This window comes from Sylvia atricapilla, chromosome Z (genome assembly GCF_009819655.1).
Source record: "Sylvia atricapilla isolate bSylAtr1 chromosome Z, bSylAtr1.pri, whole genome shotgun sequence".
NCBI classification, from domain to species: domain Eukaryota; kingdom Metazoa; phylum Chordata; class Aves; order Passeriformes; family Sylviidae; genus Sylvia; species Sylvia atricapilla.
Window position 1 is genome coordinate 32061944 of NC_089174.1, and position 21928 is coordinate 32083871.

Consider the following 21928-nt stretch of genomic DNA (forward strand, 5'->3'; position numbering starts at 1 on the left):
ATCTGGGTGTAAGTGAATAGTGAAAAAACAACCTTTCAAATCAACAATTAAAATGTACCAGTTGGCAGGTATCATAGTGATGGCATCCCAGTGTACTTTCCATACAGCATTATTCTTCCTTAAATGATATAGTAACCTCCATTTACCTGATTTCTTTTTGATTACAAGCATGGGTGTGTTCCTCCTTGTGGAAGGCTCAATGAAACCTTCACCAGTTGTTCCTGGACTAGGTATTTAAGGGTGTTTAATTTTTCCTTTTCAAGGGACCACTGTTGAACACACACAGGTTGTCCAAGGCTAAAGTAGGCTGTTTTATTCCCTTAAATACAGTGGTCCCAGCTAAAAATTCATTCCTATCCTGACTCACCAGGCTGATAAGACATCTCTTCCCCACAAGTTAAGTGGGGTAACAGTAACAGGGAAGTATAGTGGCTGTTTGACCTTGAGAAGTTTTTACCAACAAGGGTTTGCTACTTAGACAGCTTTGTGTGGCACCCCCAAGGCCAGCAACTACAGATCCTACAGCTGTGGTAGGCCACAAATGAGGCCATGGGTCTGCAGAAATGATAGTAATGTCTTCTCCAGTATCTACCATACCACTGACCTTTATGTGAGAAGGACATACCCAAGGCATTGTAAGTGTACAAATCATATTTGGCCTCCAATCAGAGACAACCTGAGTCTAGTATAACTGAAGTTCTCGAGGTGATCTGAAGCCTCAGTCTCCTTGTGTCCTTGGATCTGTTTTGGGAAGACAAGGCTTGAAAGGTGATACGAGTTTTTGCTGGAATAGTCGCAGGAGGAGAAGGCGTTGGTGCCATAGCACATATTTGTCTTGTGTCAGCATTTATGACACCCTGATGAACAAAAATGCCTTGCATTGTTGCACTTGATGGTCCTAGCAACAGAGCACTTAACCCTCTTCCTTTAGGTCCATAGGCCTCGAGTGGAACTTCAAGTACCTGTAATGAATTACTGTGATGGTAATGGAAACATCCATACCTGCCGACTCTCTTGTCCGTCCAGTGAGCTGGTTGCACAAGCTTGCTCTGTAGGATGGGAAGATGCTTGTGTCTGAGCATGCTTCCCCTCCACACTCCTATTCCCATTTTCCTGCTCACTTAAGAGATTGCTCATTAAGATGAAACTTGGACTTGCACAGCTTGGCCCAGTGACTGTGCTTCCCACATCCGTTACAGTTTCCCATAGTAGTCACCATTTTACGTCTTTGATGTGTCCCCAGTGAGTTGGTCTTGTGGGGACAATCTGCTCTGATGTGGCTTTATTATCCACATCCTCAACACCGATGTGACAACCCCACAGCTGCAAAAGAAACGGCTAACAAAACCATATTACCTGAACCAGTCCCAGCTTTAGCACACACATCAATTTACTCATTTAAGGATGGATTTTCTTTTAGTAAGAAATCGATAGCTCTTTTGCAGTCCTCATTTGCATTATTCCATGCCAATTGTAGTATTAATTGATTTCTTGCATCATTATTTATTATTTGCTTATTCATGGCTTCTGTTAACCTCTCCATGAATTAATTGTAAGTATGGTTCCTTAGAACCCCTTTGATTGTGGAATACCTCTGAGTCGATGTTGCCATGTCTGCAACCTTCACCAGGGCTTGTATTCCCAAGTCTTTTGCCTGTGCCAATATTAAAGGATGTAGGTGTGCCTGCAGTTGCGGAGTTTCAACAGGGGGCAGTCCCATAAGTTGAGAAACTCTCACTCCAAAACATGGATTTTTCTGCAGGACCTCTAAATTCTGCAGACTCTGGTCCTCTGCATATCATATCCAGGTGGACTCAAACATCATATACTGGACTGGAGTACAATGCAACTTTGCTATCTGCTTGATGTCAAAAGATGTCTTCTCATTAGCAGCTAAAAATTGTTACATGCTTGCTACTGGAGACCCCAGTCCATGTTTTGGTGGCTAGCTGACACCTCTAATTCAGAGAGGACTTGCCACCGAAAGGGAAGAACACCTTTGGGTGTGGTCTTGTCACCTCTAAGACCTGGGGATACTTCAACTGTTCCATCCACCAGCTGCTGGCCGCCTGATGATAACTCAGGCATGGGCACAGAAATCCTTTCAGCACTATTAAGATCCCCTTCTGTGATGGATGTTAATTTTATCCGCTTTCAAAAATTGACTGGATCATATGTGGAGATGTTAACCAGTACCAAACTGCCATTGGAAGCATCTTCTCACAGGTTAGCAAGGGTGCAGTAACTTGGTCCCCTAACTGGGATACTGTAAGTCTATTAGTGAAAAATGTCCCTTGGGCTTCTCGAGCCCTAGGTGTGAGTGTGGCACGCTGTGGTGTCCTACAGTGCCAAGTGCCTGCAACCTCCTGCCAATACTTCTGGGTTTGGGTGCTCTCCCTTGCTGTCCTCCTCCACTGGGGTTCCATCTCTGCTGCCATCCCTGTGCGCTGACTCTTGCCTATCACATTGGGGTATCTTGCCTACCACTCGTCACAACACTCTGTGTCCATGCAGCAATAGCCAAATTTTATTGAGTGCTGTTCTCCTTATATAGTTTGGAAAGTCTGCATGGTTAGTCCTGATTGCCTGAATTAGTTGCCACCTGGCTAACTGGACAAGAGCCGCCCATGTGCCCAGTGGCCTAGACCTGCTCCCCAACAGCCTAGACTGGGTGAGTTATATAATTGAGGTAGTTATATAATTAGTTATATTTCAGTTATAAAATTATAAGTAGGATTACTTATAACTGTGAGGCCTCCTGTTAGCCACTACAGACCAGCTGTTAGCCACCATAAACCCTCACCTGGCTACAGCATCCTCTCAAGCAGTTGCACAGAGTGATAAGGTTACCCCTGAGCCTCCTTTTCTCCAGGCTAAACAATTCCAGCTTCCTCAGCCACATCTCATTTGACCTGTGCTCCAGACCTTTATTTTTGCCCATTGCCCTTCTCTGGACATGCTCCAACACCTCAGCTGTGGGAGGGCACTTATTATGAGTTACATACCTTTGAAGGATTCTTGTTTTAGATTTGTCTCTTAATTTTACAGAATAACCTGTCTTCACTGAGTCCCCACCCTGCTCCCAATGGCAGAGAACTGTTCTCCATTCATAATGAAGCTTTGGATGTTCTTCACCTTTCCACCAGCCATTTTATGGTTTGTCTCTCAACCCAGACATAATATCTGGGTCACCTTAGCCAAGTCTTTACAACAGGATAATTTATGTATGTCCATGGGCAGTATAGATAACTCCTTATCAACATGCCTGGTAGGGATACCTTTGACAGTGGATGAATACCTGTACACAGGTAAGAAACCCAACCCAGTTGATACCTGGGATTAATGGACCAAGATTTTACCACATGTTCCAGAGGAGCCCCAGGAATTGGATTTATTGGGGTCCTCCAGGCTATGTACTGTGATCAGTTCTATTATAGAAGGCCAAACAAACATTGGACACTTAGTGAAATTAGTAGATCTATAGCTGAAACTTCATATAGGAAAAATGTAACACCTAATGATGAAAATAGATACACTCCAATAAACTGGTGCAATTACACCAGCCTCATCTTTTCTTGGTCCTCATCTCATGCCAAGATATTACACCAGCGCGTAATGCTGGTATCTTCTTGTCTGTGGAGACTGAGTATGTGCCCAGATCCCTCATGACTCCAAAGGGGTCCCTGTAGCCTTGGCTAGCCTTCCACGCTCACCCCCAACATAACATTACAAAAGGATTGGAAGCAAAAGAATAAATTGGTAAGCCAAAAAAGACCATATGAAGAATTTGACAAAAATTGTGATACTCAAGTAACTAATTGGAGTAAAGGAAAGAGGGTCGTGGTTTCCATTTTTTTACTTTGGGTAGTGACAGCTAAAGCCCTCGCTGAGCTTTCTCACCTGGGGTGCAGGCTTGATAAGTGGGCTAATGCTACGTCTGCTGCCCTCAGTTACCTGCTTGTAGATGAGCTTGCCAGCACACAACATTGCAGAACTAAGCAGCAATTGACTTTCTACTACCAGCCCATGGACACAGTTGCCAAGACTTTGAGGGAATATGTTGTTTTAATCTCTCATCGCACAGTGAATCAATCCACGCTAATGTCCAGAAATTAAAGGAGCAAATAAAGGAGCTCAAAGCAGAGAAAAACCCAGATTGGATTACTTACCTCTTTGGACATTGGGGACTAATGGGATGGGTGTTATCTTTTGTGAAGGGAATTTTGTGGATTTTGGTTGTAATTGTTGTTGTTGTTCTAGTCACGTTCTCTTGTTTAGTTAGATTCTTGCAGAAATCCATGGGAGAGGCCTTTTTAGTAAAACAAGAAAGGGGATTTGTGGAAGCCCATGGGTCTGCCAGAGAACTCTTGGGGGCAGTGCCCTGGAGGAATGGCCCATAGGCCTTGAGAAAGCCTCAGAGGTTATGGTGAGGAAAAAGGACTCTCCCATGGTGCTCTGCAGCATCATGTTAATATACCCCAGTTCTGCCCCTCTCATATGTACCCACGCCCATTTACTATATATGTCCGAGTTCTAGTAAGTTCTTTGTTGTCTATTTCCCCATTGGCCTTGTACCTTTGTTTATCCAGCCAGATCTTTCCTTATTGGTTGCTGTCATCCTTTGCCCCACGCTCAGTTGATTGGTCCCTGACTCTCTGCTCCACTCCCTTTATGTCAATCCTTGGGTCCTCTGTCATCCCTCATCTTTGCCTCTGGACTCCTTCAGTATGCAGATGCAATAAACCCCACTGGAATTCCTTGCAAAAATCCTTCCTGTTCTCCGTCATTGCAAGTTACTTGTGGCATGTGTGAATGATCACTGCATGTCTGCCTGAATGCCTTCTTTGCAGAGACACTTTCGGAAGGTTGCAGTGAGGCACCATCAGCCCGTGCTGCAACACTCCAAGTGTTTCTTGTCATGAGGGACACAAAACAGAGCACAGATGAGGGGGATAAGTTTGGTACCTTTTCCAATGCAGCAATTTAACTTGTAGATGGTGCAAGAAGAGCTTCAGGACTATTTAGTTAGATTGTTTAAAGGGAGCTCAGACTCTGGGGTCTGAATGTCTTCTCTGTTACAAAAAAATTTTAAATGGTTATTGAAGCTGCAGCAACATTCAAATTTCACATGCTAAACTTTGCTTTTAAATAAAAATAAATCAACAGTAAAACTTTTGAGGCCAGACTGTAATATTCTGGCAGCACTTATTTATTTGCCAGTGTCAGTGACCATTTTGAAATCAATAAACCTTCTGCAAAACTTTTTACCAACAATTTTTGACATGATCTTCCTATCTTGTAATGCAGTAGTGTGAAACGAAGAATATATGACAGAGTAAGAAGGACCCATTTGATTTTTATTTATGCCTTAACATATGTTATAGGGGCTGTACATGTGCTTGGAGGCCTGTCCTGTGGAAGGCTTTGCCTGGCAGCCAAGAAAGCAGAGGCAAAGAAAGCCTCCTTAACTGCGGAGTGAGTGACCACCCCTGCACTGGCCGGAGGGGCAAATGTCCACCAAAAATGCCTGCCAAGTTGGGCTGTGGGAGGAGCCCTCGCACATTAAAGCAGTTAGCTGTGACACAATGGGAGCCATTTTTGCTTTGGGTTTTTTGGATGGATCAGGGACTCACTTGGAGGATCAGCTTGGCCCTTCTCCCCACTTTCCCCGCCTTTTCCTCTGCGTGGTCCTGCTTTCTTGCCTGTACCTGCTTTGCTCTGCATCACCTTTTCCAGGAATTAGCTCACCACCGTGATGACCTTGTGCTCTGCTGCCTTGCTGATGGAGTGGGCACCACTGCAGCCAGCCTCCCCCGTGATGTTTCCCGGGTACAGCTGGTGCTAGTCTGCACCCAGCCACAGCTGTGTGAAACCATTGCTGTTTCCTGTGCTGCCCACCACACTAACCTGCCATAGGACCGGCCTGTATTGACCAGCTTGTCACCACCACCTGTGCCCAGCAGTGTCTCCTGTGCTGAGGTGCCATCTGCACTTAATCATGCCCGCAGCTGCGGCTCCCCGATCCTTGGGACCCACAGGTGCTCCAGGACTGCGCCCCAGCCCATGACAGCCTGTTCTTCGCAAACAGAAGGAATACGCAGCCTGCTGATGTTTGGAAATGGCAAGCAGACTGCCAGGGGAGCTAGAGAAATGCATCACAATTCACAGCATGTGCACTCCACCTGCCAAGCTGACACTGACAGAGCACTGGGGTTCTTGTGGTAATGCTGTCCCTGTCTTCTATTTCTTTCTGCATCATTTTCCCTCTCTGCTCCTTTTCCTATCCCCCTTTTGCAGGAGTTCTAACCCTACTTTATCAGTAAACAAGTCTCAGATATACTATTGCTGTGTTTATGATTTATTCTTGTCCAAGAAATCTATCAAAAAGAATCCTTCCCAACTGTCCCTTTCCTAGCAGGATGGGACACAGAGCGTATGACACTGAAATTTATGCTTAATCCAACTTTTTGGGCAACTTTCAAAGCTTGACCAACACCTTTTGTGTGCCACTACAATTCCTGACTGCGTATCCCAGTGTCCTCTACCCTTCATTTTACTACTTTGCTGAACTCTGTTACTCACCTACTGGGAAGCAGCATTGAAACATTATTATTTGGTACAGATATTCTCCAACTGTACATTGACTGTGAAAAATAATCAAGAACTTTTTAAAGGCCTGCAAAGAAATATGATTGATTGATGGGTGAAGATAGATCTTTGTGCTTCTGAGGTACGTCAGTGTGTAAAACATGGGCATTTAGAGAAAAAGGCTGATTTTGTTGTTTTAGCTAAGACAGGGAAATATCGTACATAACAAAAGAGATTTTAAAAAGCAAACAATCAGTTATTAATAGATCTCACTTTAGCAGGAAGGGTTTACTATACCCAAAGATAACAGGTACTCTGATAAATTGGCTGAAGCATGTAATTTTATGTTAAATGTGACAGATATATTTAAAACCTTTTACGGGAATGAAGTTTGCAAACTTGAGTGTATGTAAAACTGACCATGTATACAACTGAACTGCAACAACTGGGAAGTAACAGGAAAACTTTCAGTGTATGATCCTTAAACTAAGAGAACTTTAGAACAGAATTATATTACCATATAAAGATTGATTGTGTGCACAGATAGTGTTTAAGTTGGGGCTACTTCTGGAACATTACCAAATGTGTGATTTAACTTTTGACTGGCTTGTTTTCCAGTGTTAATAATGTTCATTTAGCATGTTACCTACATTATCTTGGAAGGAGGTACTTGATATTGTTTTAAATAGTGAAGTACGACTTTTTAAATGAATGATGTGCAGGTTTTTTTCTTTCTATGTTACATAGGTAATAACAAATAATGCAGGTATGTATTGGCTAAATAAACACAATCAACATCAGGTCAAAATGAATGAAATCACAGTGTTTCCTGCTTTCATTTCAGTCACTGGTATGTTAGAATTATGAATATTCTAAAGGATTTGCTTTCTGAGATCCACCAGAATTTTTTTGCAGTCCTCTGAGTCCCACTTATTTAAAATTCACTGTTACGCATCAAATTATTGACTAAAGCAAATGTTAGTATCGTAAACTTAAATGTATGTTTTGCTCTTCTTAGAAAGTACATATGTACAATTTCTTTCAATGGGTCCTACAAAAGGAAATACTGAAGTTTATTTGTCCATTTCATGTATGAGAAAGGTTTCTTTGGCGTTTCTTACTAAAGACAAATTAAAAGTGCACAAACAGAAAGAAATCCAATATGCAATGATATTTTAGTCTATTAGAGCACGTTGTTCTGCCTGCATGTATAAAAATAATAATTGGTCATTAATAAGCATGGAACATTAGAGTAAGGAAGGTCTAGTTCCAAAGTCATCTTGGTTTGAGCATCATCTGTGGATTGCTGTGATATATCTCAGCTACAGAAAGGCTAAAGGGAAATTTTAATGCACTTCATGCCAGATGCATCAATAGAACTTAATCCCTCTAGTCAAGCAAGATCAGTTACAGAAGCAGCTCTTGCTCCACACCTTTTCTTTTAGTTGTTTTGTTGTTGATCTCTCGCCTCCCCTTTTCTTCTTTTTTAATGTTCTAAATGTCTATTACAGAAGAACTGGAATTTGGAAAGTTGCTTATTTGTACCCACTTTTTGAAGGCTCAGTTTTTAGTTAATCTATTAATTAATCTATTAGAAAAAAAAATAAATCAGGTATCCTCACTCTAAAGCAGCTCTTATTTCTCTTACCTTGGAAATGGATAAACTGCACTCATGTTTGAGTGTCTCTCCTCCAGATCCTAGTGTGGAATTATTTTAGATCTTTACGAAGATGCAGGGCAAGTGTTACAGATGTTTCTGTACAAATGAGCAATAAGGGCTCCTCAAAACATGTAACACTGCTACAACCCCAGTCTTGGTTTAGGGCAAATTTGGGAGTGCCTCTGGAGAGCAAACTTAAATGGCCCCTCCCACCAGGCAGTCTGGGAAAAGAACTTCCTCGGAGAAAAGTGGAAAAAACTATTTATTTAAACAAACAAAATGCTCACAAACATAAAGAATGAATAATATAAAACAATAAAACCTCTCACTACTCTGAAGAGGGATGGCAAAACTGAGGAAGTCCTTGCTGTGGGCACAGCTCAGCTCACTCAGTCTCGTATCAGTCCCAGTCCCTCCGAAGGTCCAGGCCCTGGGGGGCCGCAAGTGCCAGCCCTCAGTGCTCCTCTGGGTTTTTTCAGCCTAAAGAAGGTTTAAACAGTCCCAAGAAAAAGAAAAAAAAAAAAAGCACTCCAGGAAGCTTCTTTGCCTCAGCTAGCTAAACTAAAAAGAAAAAAGATTGCTGTCCGGCTGCTGTCTGTGCCTTCAACATACACCACTGTCTTGAGGAAAAAAAAGCAGATGATTGAATGCTGTTTTCCAAATTCCAAAACAAACTGTGTGCTTTTTCTTTCCCTGTTTCACTCTCAGAACCAGTCTTAAAGGCACAGAACTCAACATACAGCACAAACAGAACAGACCATTGGGGATACAAGCATCATAAAGTCTCCCTAGGACAACCTCAAACCCATAAGCACTATTAGATAATTCACTGTTGAGGGTTAGGTTTGCTCCTTTTTCACTCTAAAGATTTTTTTTCCATGTAAGTTACCAAGGAAAACAAGTGTTGGATACTTAAGAGTACTCAACCAAAATAAAAGGGTGGTCAAAGCTTGGAGGTGGAGATAATCTGAGTTTTGGGGCAGGTAAAGGACAGAGCTTGGGGCAGGTTGGCACTCTGGTTTTCGGTGTTTGGGGAGAAAGCACAGCTGGGTTGATGCTCCTGCTAGAAGAGTTCACTGTCTCTGGAGGAGTCCAGTCCTGGGAAATCTGCCATCATCTGCTCACCCTGGAATTCTGAGCTCCTTTGCCGCCCTGGGAGAGCTGGGCCAGCCCTGCCCCACCGTCGTGGTTCCATCAGCACTGCTTGTCTGCTACAGAGTGACCCTGCACCCCCTGCCCTGCTGGGACACCCTGCCCCTGCCGTGCTGGGACACCCTGCCACTCCAACTACCAGCCCGGGACTTTTCTACTGTTTCCAGCTTGGTGCTCTAAGGATCCTACAAAGGCACCAAGACCAAACCGCCGTGGTTTTTTGTGAAGCAAAGCCCTCAAGGTTCTTAGTACTGTTTTTCTTATTAATACTGTAGTTGTTGTTTTTGTTTGCTTTGTTATACATACTAGCAAAGAACTGCTATTTCCATTCCCAAATCTTTTGCCTAAACTGCTAATTTATAATCGGAAAAAGGGGGGGAGTAGTTTACATTCTCCATTCCAAGGGCAACTCCAGCTTTCACTGGCAGACACCTGTCTTCCTAAACCAAAACATTCACCTGCCTTGCCTTCAATACCTTTTAAAGAACAGCATGGGAATTTCAGTTTTTCTTAATTAATTTTAAAGTCCATCTGATAGAACATGTAGCACATAGTTCTAAATTGTTAGGTTAGAGAATTTACCATGTGTGGTTTGCACGTCATCACAGAATGGAGAACAAGTTTCATATTAAGTGGGGCATAATTTTTAAAGATATCCATACTTAGTGCCAGAATATGATGTCCAGTCTATACTTAAACTCTTGCCCTACCCTTTGTAAATTTCTCTGCCACCATAACTAGATTTGTGCCACTGCTTCCACCTGCATCTTCCTTTGAGGTAGTCCCAGGAGTGTTACCAGATCATTACATGCCAGAGTAATGGTTTTATCAAATCACTGCAAGACAACATGACTTGGAGCAGAACCAAAGACAGCTTTAAGTTTTGCTTAGAGTAAATTCAGTTCAAAGCATCACTGACTTAGGAAGCAGCAAGTGGTACCCACTGGAATTCTGGAGATCACTCAAGGATCTGAACCAGTCTCCTTCACCTGGTCACTGCACAAATGAGCAAGACTACAAGCAACGGAGTGCTAATGAGGAACATTTTCCACCTGTCTTTGTGTGACCATTTCTACTAAACAAAGACATAGGAAATATTATATATTGACTCTGTAAATATATAGTGTCTTCTCTTTTAAATTAATTGTATGTTGCAAAATTCAATAACAATTTTTATAAGACAAGGATAAATAAGACAAAAATGGATAGAAGGAATTTGCTTTCCTATGTTTTTATTTCATGACATATTTATAGTATTAGCTTTACTAAGGGATATCAAAATATGTAGACACAAGCCTTTCTCAAGAAATGAAACTACCAACTGCTTAGTTTAAGTTCAGGGTCACTACCTCATAAAACCAAAGAGAAATATGGCACAAGACACATTAAAAAAATACTTCCAAGACAGAAAATATGACGTTTAACTGAATGTAAATGATATAGCATCTTCCTAAGATCAGACAAAATCAGATCGGCAGGCAAATGGAAGGTAGTAACACACACAAGATTCAGCCAATGTGGCTTGTTTGGAATTTAACTGCTAGAAAGATTTAGGCACTGACATGCTTCTACCATAGTTTCCAGAACAGCTAATAAGGCCTTTGCCTGTTCGCCAGGGAAGGATAACATGCTTTCAGATATTTCTTGAAGAAACTCTGATAGTTTTTCAAAAGTTTCTAGCTCTTTAAAATACATATCTACCAACCAATCTCCAGAAAATGTATTTTTCATCTCAGAGCTTTCACAAACCATTACTGGAAGTACATTTGAACAAGCTACTGCTCTCAGAGTTACAGTCAGGGGAGTAGACAAATTATAAACAGAACAAAAATTAATCAGCATCTTAGTAAATGAAAACAAACATAGTTCTTTCTTTTGATTACAAAACTCTTGTTCTCTGCATTCATAGAAGTTTTCAATGCTCTCTCCTGGATAAACAAGATTCAAAAGTTCTTCCTTTACCATGACTGATTGAACATAATCCAGCGGCAGTTTCTCATGGGAGTTCCTTTGCTCTAGAAGGACTGGCCCTTAGGAGGAAAAAACCATTAATAACAACAGCACATTTTGTGATGAACTGGCAGCTGAACCCAGCTTTGGGTTGCTTATTGCCAGAAGCCAGGTGTCTAAGTTTTTTTTTTGTATCAAGTTATGTTAATATAACTTATCACTTACATATTTGCATCACAAGATAGAACGTGTAGAGAAATCCTTTGTAACAGTTTCTTTACAATATTTTCTTAACTTGCATAGAGTATGCAAAAATGTAATGTTATTTACTTCTGTAAAATTCTATTAAGTTCTTTGTAGATCAGGTTATTTGCTGACACTGACTTCAAATTAATGGCACGTTACTATCATGGTCTTTATTTTACTTTTCTGGATGACGTGGCCATCCTTGCCTTCTGCTGCACAGCAAGGTAAACAAACTATTGGAGTAGGAATCCAAGTCTTCCCCAACAACTGAATTTCAAATTTGGATCTTAACAGACTTCTAAAACGCAAAATGTAATTGCTCTAATAAATAAATTTAAAGTAAGTAAATGGGACATGTTTATTTGTTCAGAACTAGCCTGAACCAATAAATCCTTTTGGTATTTCCTGTTTATTAGTACAAGGGACCTACTAGTATTTAAATAGCTTACACATCTCTTGGGAAGTTTAAGAAAGGCTGCATCAGTAAGAAAAAATGAAGGCTGTTAAAACACTACAAGTGTTTTTCAAATATGAACACATCAGGAATCTTCCTACATAAATTTGTATTACAGTGCTAAAATAATGATGCCATATTAGCATGAATGCTTCTTCAGAAATATATTTTAATGACAAAAGGTAAACTCGCACATTACATATCCATAATAGATATTTTAACTTTGCTCTGATTAAAGCTGTATTTTTATTACTGATTTTAGCGTCATTAACTTCCATAAGATAAAGGCTTTTATAGACAGAAAGTAGATATGTTTTTAGAGAGATGTGTTATAAATTATTGAGCTAAGTAAATTCACACTGAATAGGTAACATGGTTTCAACCATGGGCTTGTCAGTTACTTGACAGACCATAACTCAGAGGGTGACAAAGGCAAAGATAAAGATACATGCAACCTTACACTTGCCAGAAAACCCTGATGAATGCATGTGCAAGTAGAGCTCTTCCCCTATGATAACAAGATCATCCACTACCTATTCTTCACAACAGCCTAGAAAAATGCACATCTGTCAATGCAATGCCATTTCCAGTTGAAGAGCTGAGCTTACTATAATACTGGCTACTGCATCACTTCAACTGATAGAACTAGGCCCAGGCATTGGCTAGGCATGTTAGATGCCAAGGTGACAGGGTTCAATAGAGATATAAAACACCTGGGAGCCACAGAACTGATACTCAGTAAATAAACAGAGGTAGAACTGCAGAAGTATGTATTGATTATGATCTGGTGCTTGCATAACAGACACAGCCACAGCCTTTAGGGGGCAGGAGAAGACTGTAAATACATAGGGTCATATGCCAATAATGTATTAAAATTTTTTTTCTCTACCTTAATTACCAGGCTGTAATTTAGGCTGTCTAAATACCCTCTTCTGTCTCATGACTAAACACAGAATGATTTTGACTGAAAAAATCTGGACTTGGCATATAAAGCACAGTTTACACTGAGACAGTAGGGCCGTGGTACAGACACTCATTTTAGTAAATTAATTAGAAGAAGGAAGAGCTGCTACCATTCTTTGCAGATATTCAGGGGGTTTTAAAACATGCTAAATCAAATACATGGACACAGTACATACTTTAAGATATAAATACCCTTGTCTTTCACAAAAGGTATTGTTTAAAGCATTCTGTGTTTGCCTAAGGGGCAAATACTTTCTTTAGAAACTAAGGCATCCCTCCCACTATTATCCATAAACAGCAGTTATGATTACAATATTGATGACTTTGTTAAACTAATTACCAAACTAATTGTGTTCTTCAGAGACTATCACATTAATTTTACAATTGCTGAAAAAATGTATGTTGAAATACATGAATATATAAAGATTTAACTGATCTGTTTTTGTGTTGGAGTAAAAAATAGATCAAAACAATAGAAAATACTTAGCCTTGATTGGTGACTAGGTAATCTTTACTTTCATTAGCGGAGAATATAGTTGCAATCCATATGGTGTAAAATGCAGGATAAAAACATTACCATATTGGAAAAACATGTGGAAATCCGTGTTTAATTTCATATTCAGCTGATCAAGATAAGTGTGAAAAAGTATTCTTTTTATTGTAAACAAACCAGCTTGGCTTAAAAATGTTTCAAAATATTTCATATGAACTTTGTATTTTAGGGAACTATCAAGAAAAATCCTGAGAACTTCATATGGATTCAGAACAGTGGATAATTTCCTAAACCAGTTTAGCATAAATGCACTCACCCCCATGCTGAAGTAGCAGCTTGCCAATTTCTACATGTCCATTTGACAGTGCATCATGCAAAGGAGTCACCCCGTCCACTTGACTGAGCAGGTCTACCTCTGGACAACGCTCCAGAATTTCACGGACACACACTGTGCTACCATGGTTACAGGCTTCATGCAAAGGCGTCCAGCCAGCATAGTCTGAATTATAAATCATGGTAAGTTTTTAAAACAGCAGAAGTAATACTGAAATGTTAATAATGTCATTCATTTGAGGAAAACACTACTTTTTTAGTATTCATTACAGCTAGAATGGCAGCTTGTGATTTCAAAACAAGAAATTCTATTGAAAAACATTTGAAAAAAATAGCATATTTAAAAATCAGTAGAAAATGTGACGTTAAAATACACTTCAGTTATGAATTCATCTTACCTTAATGTCTGCTATTAAGTCCTCATTTTGTGTTAAGTAAAAGAGTATTAGATTGTATAAATACAAACTTGTTACCAAACAGATACTAATACAGTTTTTTATGCATCTTAATTTCTTAGTTCTGTAGAGAAAATGGATAACTTACCTTTAACATTAATGTCTATTCCTGGCAAAGAGAGAAGCTGAATCAATCTCTCCACTTTGTTATTTTTGCAAGCTTTATGCAGGGCTGTCTCTCCTACCATGAAAAATTAATAGATTACACTAGACTAGGCAAGATAGCAACTAAAGAAAATAATCAAAGGGCCTGGAACTAGGAGACCTGGTTATGTACCAGAAAACTCAATAATGAGTAAGATTTTCCTTTATCCTGTTTAAACATCTTTTAAGGAAAAAAACCCCACGGAGCTTCTGTTCCACCAGAGATCCAGCAATGAAATTGTACCGCAAATGGTTTAACACAGGAATTATCTCCCCTCCAGTTCAAGGTTTAAAGCTTCACTCACACTATAAAAGCACCAAGTGATCACAAAACACCAAAAATACTGGGTTTTGAAGCAATAAAACTTTTAGAGTGCAGTTGACCTGCCTTAAATTTATTCATGAACCTACGTTAAAATGTACGGTTCTTTTTACACAGCATTTATAGCTTAATTCAAATGAATGTTTCTGGCTAAGCACAAGTGCCTCTACACACTCAAGCATAAATCAAAACTTCAAATCTGTTAGCAGATGGTTTGCTGTTTCTCAATAGGCTGTCTGATTTGGCTGCAATAGAGGAGGAGGGGAGAATAAGGCAATTAATACTACTACTACTACTACTACTACTAATAAGTAGTAGTAGTACTAGTAGTCGTCTCTGGGGAAAAAAATTCCCAAACCTTAGCAACATGTACAGCTGAAATAAGTGTGAAAATTTGAACAGCAAGCAACCAAGAGCTACTGCTTATGTATGTAAAGACACCACTAGCTTCTGTGTAATAAAAACTTCAGACACATTCTAAATGCTGTTTTCTTTTCAATAATTGATTAGGTTTGAACAAGAGCCAGGGGGAAATCCTGATACCAGGTGAAAGATGATGAACCAAACATCTTAGAAATTCAATATTTCTTAGGCTAGATCTCTTAGCTTTTGTAGTAAGATTTACATGGAACATTTGGTTACATTAATACCTTTACTATGTAAATCTGTCACCTCTGTATCTATTCTTTCAACAGAATATACTACTTATAATTTTAGCAGGGGGAATAGAAAAAAAACCCAGCATTGGTTTGTTTGGTCCCCACCCTGTCCAGTCTTTCAGCTCACTTTTCCTTGTAGAAATCAGATGGAGCAATTCACATCAATTTTACTTGCAAAAGCAATAAAAACAAAGGAAAACAGTTTTTAAGATATATGGTCTGACTGTTGCTGAAGTTCTTTTAAACCTTTAAAGGGAATGAGGTCTACTTTTTTCCATCAGTGTTTGTGATATGATTCTGTTTTTAACTATTTGAACAATTCCAGCTTGCTTTTGCCAGTTTTTTCTGAACCTTCTCAGTGTCACATTAATTAAGAGTTGTAGGCAAATTTCTGATGAAGATGAAAAAGTAGTTCCAGCAAATAATTTTGTAGTAAAGCAAGTCTCATGCACAGTACAATTTATTAAACTTGTATAATAAATAGGAACTGAATGAATTACAGCAATGCTGTTTTATTTCTTAGGTATGTGAGTTCCAGTATAGTTAAAACAAAAGCCAAGTGCCTTTCACAGTCTGGGCTGAATGCCTGGAAGAAAACAGTCCATATGCTTAAAACAGCTATGTAACATAGCATACTCCTCAGTCTTTGTTCACAAAAATGTCTAGGACTCAGAGAGATGAAGACTGAATTATACTTGCAAATCAGAAGACGTTGATCCTACCAAGCACAGGTTGAGGTGGATTAACAAAGTAAGGCAGGCAAGACTGGAATGAGCTCGCACAAACTGTACACTGTACTTAATGTATGGGAAAAGGAGGGTAATGAAGAAGGCAACTTTATTTTACCGTATATACAAATTCCTCCTTTTAAACAGGCACTGCAAAAGACAAATGTGGAACATAACAAAATAATTCTTAAGCATAACCCATCTTTTTATTCAAGTATTTATCCAGACAAGTTTTTAAACATTAAAGTATTGATTCTAACCACTTTAAACTTCTTAACATAAATTAGATATATAGAATACCTTTAATATTTCTCTTGTATACCTCTTCAGCCAAAAGATAACTCTCTTTGGTGTGTGCAGTCTGAACTTCTGTTTTTGCTCTAAGCCTATTAATGATTGAGTCACTGAAAAGAGAGCAAAAGGGACACATTTAAAATCCCTATTTCATATTTTATGTATATGTATTTAATGGTTCTAAGTGTGTACACACAGAATACTTAGATTTATCCATTTCAGCATCATTTATGAAATGACTTAATTACATAATTTCTATGCCATTTAATTATAGTTGTATTTAAAATAGAAATAATAGGATTGCCCACTTTTAAACTTTCTTTAAAGGTAATTCTATGAACAGTGAACTTCTGTATATACCCTATAAATTTAATTTTAGACAAACATAACTACATCAGTCTGCACATACACTGAAATTCAAAGAGAAAGGGGGAAAAGAGAAAAGGGGAAACCCCAGCGCAGAGGTGTTACAGGCTTAGAATAGAGCTTTCTGTCAGTTGAAGTAATTTGTAGACAACAAAACAGGTCACATAAAGTTCAAGAAATGTGTCAGGTCAGAAGCTGTCCCCCAAAGCAGAATAAAACTGGTGATGTTATAGGTATTACTTACGGTAGATCAGGCAGCACTTTGACTTGGTTCTGCTTATCGCCATTTAGCATCTGTAATGTCTTTTGAGACTCAGGGCATGGCTGTTGCCCTATTTTCTTTCTTTTTCCTTTGTGTATCTTTGTCTCACGCATCCCTATCTCTTGCAAAGCAGGTGAATAGGAACAGACCTGTTGCAAAAGCAACGTTTTATAAATGAAGAAATTTTCTTTTGTTGCACTCGCTGCAAAGCAGTCATCTATGATCCACATATTTCTAAGTTTTTAAAAATCTGATCCCTGAATGATTGTACATCTAGATTGTTTCAACTTGTCTTTTGCATTCCCTTTTGATGTTTTTGTAATTCACTCTTTACACTGGCCTCAGAGTATGTCTGAGACAGAAAACAGGAAATTCTAAGCCTCTTCCAGGTTTCTGGCAGCTGAGAAAATCTGGATCTCATTAGCTGGACATAAGACTTGAGTACAGTTAATTGACTTTCAGGTATTAAAACAAAGCATTTACAGACTTCCTGCTCCCAAATCACGAAGCAAATCACTCACTCCACTCTATCTCGTCTGAGATGAGGGGTTGGATGAATTCTTTGAGCATTGCAAAAGCAGTAACCAGTTATCTCTTAGGTGCTCTCTCTCTGTTAGGACAGTCTTGGCTGTTGTAGATGTTAGCTTCTTTCCAGTAACACAGAGCTTCAAATGCACTTACACTGCTCATTTAAGAAGGTCAACTAAGTTTCTGCAGTTTGGCAAAAGCATAGGAAAAAAGACAAGTGAGGGGAATTCATCAAATACACAACAATTATATTTGAGTATTAAGGAAGGCTTTGAGTATTTAGCAGTTCCCTGTAGATCTTGCAAGCAATGTGCAGTAGATGAGGAACACCTTACTTGCACTTTCACTGCACATTTACCACCAGGGAACTGTTGAACTCAGAGAAAAGCCTAGCTAGTAAGATGCTGTATGAGAAGAACTGGCAAAACTGGACGGCAGCTAATTTTGACTGTATGGAATGAGAAAGGAGACTCAGTTATACTAAGGAAAACTACAAAAAGCACACAGACTTGCTTCAAACACTATAAAAAATTTAAGTAGTTGAAGAGTGATCAGTTGTTGTGGCAATACTAAAAGTAGTGATCCTGCTCTGTATGTGGCAATATATAGCAAATATTAGCTATGGAGTTGGTTTATGTTAAGAATTCTGACAGTCTTTTGTTCAATCTCTGTTTAAATGTGCTGTATTAACAAACAGGGACCTCTCTTCTCAGTGAATTCCTGTAAAATTTATGAACACTTATGTATGGGAAATGTACAAAGGTATAAATTCGTTTTTTGTGACTACCTGTAGTATAGTAGAACGCAGACAAATGGCTATGGATTCCATATTCTGTTAGTCATCAATATTAAGACTACAGAAATGAGATGCTAAATTAGGGCATAACACTACCATGTGATTGCTCTGATTTGCCTGCATCCTGCCAGCCAGAATTCTCAAATTCTCTGACTTTGAGAATTTCTTTTGCACCTTTTACCATGTTTTTCCTCACCAACTATCACAAATTGTTATTTGAAGGCAGGCAAAGGTTTGTAAATAGGAGAAAGTTTCTAAGAGCAGAAATTCACAGGAATACACTGTGGTTCAAAATTATAAAACGTTCTATGTAAGAAATGCCCAGACTTATCCCTTAAAAAACCCTGAAAGAAAAGGTGGCCGAGAAAAATCACACTATATTTGGCATTTTCCTTAAGTACAAATATAACGCTGCAACCATTACATCAGGGATTGTTTTCAAAAGCTTTCACTGTTGTTGCACTGGTTCACGTTCATGATAACTGCATGTAAACAGATATCAGGAATGACAAATTCCCTGGTAAGAAAAATCTTACTATTGTTCCTGACCCAGATCTCAGGTAAAGAGAAATTTAAATGCAGTGGAACACATGGAAAGACAATGCAGGCAACAAGCATGACCTTAGACTAAAAGAAAATATGTATTTCAGGACTTTTATGAATCAAATTACTTGTAAAATACTGAAGTGTTTTAAGTTATTAAGCATTACTTACTATTTTCCGAAGAGAAAGTGGTTCTGTAGAAACAGCAATATTCATCTGTAAACACATTTGCTTGAAAATTGCTTCTGCAACAAACATTTGAAGCCAGTTGGATGTTATGGCACAAATAAACGTTTTTAACTGACATGCAGAAAAATCTGGATAAAAGCAATCGGAAAAAATAAAGTAAGCCTAAAAATGAAAATACAGAAATCTACACACCTAGTTATCTAGAAGATTGCTCTTCCAGACTTTTTGCTCCTATGGCAGACTCAAAGGCTTATTCTCCATAAAAATTACTAAAATTCTTCACATTAAAATAGATTTTAACCATCATCTAGTAAGATGACCAGATACTGAAAGAATGTTGAACATATTTTAGGAGACAAAGCATTACATTTTGTGTAAAACTTTTTAGAATGCTCTTAATACATTGTTGTAAAAGTTTCACCTTTCTTTTGAGAATAAAATTACTTATTTGTGAAGTTCTGCAAGTGATCATCTTTTAAATCTCTAAGTGAGACAAATTCATGTAAAGAGTTACAACACATGAACAAGAAACCTGCATGTAATGCAACGTGACCTATGAGTTCTATGTTAAAAGTCACCATAAGCAAATTGCAACACCATTCAGATGTACCAAATTGCTTATACTGTTCAAAAAAAAGCCCCACACAGTGGCAAAAGAACTTACATATCCATACATGTACCACTATATGACAGGCATATGTCTGACCTGTTTTAGAAAAGATGACAGAAAGACTGTATTTTTTCTTACAGTGGTAAGAATTTGTATTTTGATTCTAAGAATATAATTTTGTCAAACTAACAACTGAAAATGTTGGAAAGCATATCTGCCATGAGGAAGGAAATCTTCACTGTGTTTAGGGAATCTTCTGTTCTGCTCAGAAATGCTTCTAAATTAACTAATCTGTAGGCTTAATCTAAACAGAAAACCAAGTCTGAGAATACAGATGTTTGCTATTGTAAGCATAACTGAATTTAGAAAAACTCACAACAATTTCGCTTCGAGTAGTGTGGATTGTACCAACTGGCACAAGTCAAATAATCTCTATTAACGGACTGAATTCTGTTTTCATTTTCCTTTTTTTTTAATGAAGGAAAGTAAGAAAGTCTTACAGAAATATATATCCAAGGCTGCCCCTACTACATCACAGCAACAAAATCCATTGGAAAGGTACATACTAAAAGCTCCATTGACTTAAACACCATAAATTTCAAACTGATTTAGCCTTCTAAGATCTAAGTGAGTCTATGAAAGTTCTCATAATTTGATTTCTGTAAGACTGGAGTGGAACAAATTGCCTAGAGATTAAGATTTTAGTTTAATTTCTTTTCATGATGTTTCTTCTTGAATGCTCAGGTAGAAGGCAGATACACTTTAAATGAAGCTTACATACACCTGTTATGACAGAAAATGATGGTTGGAAAAGAAGTCGGGAAGCTTTGGTGGGAATTATGTTTCAAATTTAAAAAAATTCAATACTTTTCTTGAGATTATTTTTTTTGTCTTTCAAGCTACTCAACTCCTTGTTGCAAAATGTGCAGATAACTCAACCAACATTCCAAGTTAAATGATAATGATTATTTGAGTTGTGACATTTCCAGTTTACCTACTATATTTAATGTAGAAGAACAGTAATTCACGGGACGCAATGGAATTTCCTCCCATTCCCTCCATTAAGTCCAAGGATTTGAAAGGAGATGTTGAAACGTTTCATTTGAAGTTGTAGGAGTCACACAAACAATTTGAAACTAAACCAAAGATTTTAATTAGGAATTAGTGTATCTGACTAGGAGACTTTTGAGAGGCCTTGCAAACACTCACCATCACACAAAATGGCAAGGTAATGTGCCAAATCACGTACTTCATCAAACACATTTCTGTCCATAAGCAAACCTGATATGATCCAATAGTCCACTACAGTTCCAAGAATTGCATTTAATAGACCAGCAACTTCACTTCTGAAATCCTAAATGGGAACAAAAAAGGTGTATTTATTGATCTGTACTGTATAAAAAATTCACACTGATAACGTACCAGAAATAATATAGAGAACTTCTTTTATCTAAAGTGCACTCTTGCTGCCATGTTGCTCCTTCATTAGCCTTTCTTCTGCTCGAAAGCTAACTAACTGTTGCAGCCAGATCAACAAAATAAGTGTCACTGATGCCATATCAATTAAGCTTTGGCACCAGAGAAAAACAGGTTCTATGAAAACAATCTAAAACAATATACAAAATGGTGTCAAAGCTTACAAGTACAATTGGAATGTGATTTCTTTTTAATTTTTTTTTAACCATAAGATTGCAAATACTGCACTTATTCCAGTTAACTTCATACTTAATTTGACAATTACAGGAATCTTTTTTTCTCTGCTCTATTAGTGTTGCCTTTTTCTGAAGATTTCACATGAAATTAAAGCTCTTTTTGTGACTATATATGTTTGTGCCAAAAGTGAAAACGACGCAAAGCATTAGTGTTCTGCACAGAAGAAACTTTGGCAATCACTTTGCAGAAGGAAACTTTCTTCAGCTACCAAAAGGAGAGAGCACCTACATTCTAAAGAGATGAGCACCTACAAATTTAGGGAAAAAACCATACTCTTGAATATTAGCCTTACCATTTTCTACATTGAACAGGCACACATATGCACGCACAACAATAAAAACTCCAAACCCAAACAGACAAACAAACAAACATATTCCTTATGGGTCCCACCATGAAATGGAAGAATGTATTTATTCACTCATGTGAGCACTTAATCAATACTGGTCAGGTAAAAAAAAGCAGTGTTTCTAGTGTCTGAGT

General features: G+C 38.5%; 1 protein-coding gene across 1 annotated transcript in view; it reads right to left on the reverse strand.

Annotated features, from left to right (window-relative positions):
- Positions 1 to 10615: 10615 nt before the first annotated feature.
- Positions 10616 to 21928, reverse strand: part of SLF1 (SMC5-SMC6 complex localization factor 1) — a 33029-nt gene continuing 21716 nt past the window's right edge. The window contains exons 12-18 of the mRNA XM_066339308.1: positions 20945 to 21089; positions 19108 to 19253; positions 17052 to 17218; positions 16448 to 16551; positions 14383 to 14475; positions 13823 to 14005; positions 10616 to 11430 (exon numbers count right to left, since the gene is read on the reverse strand). Coding sequence (XP_066195405.1) covers positions 10934 to 11430; positions 13823 to 14005; positions 14383 to 14475; positions 16448 to 16551; positions 17052 to 17218; positions 19108 to 19253; positions 20945 to 21089 — 1335 coding nt within the window. The 3' untranslated portion in view covers positions 10616 to 10933. The remainder of the gene's footprint in view (positions 11431 to 13822; positions 14006 to 14382; positions 14476 to 16447; positions 16552 to 17051; positions 17219 to 19107; positions 19254 to 20944; positions 21090 to 21928) is intronic.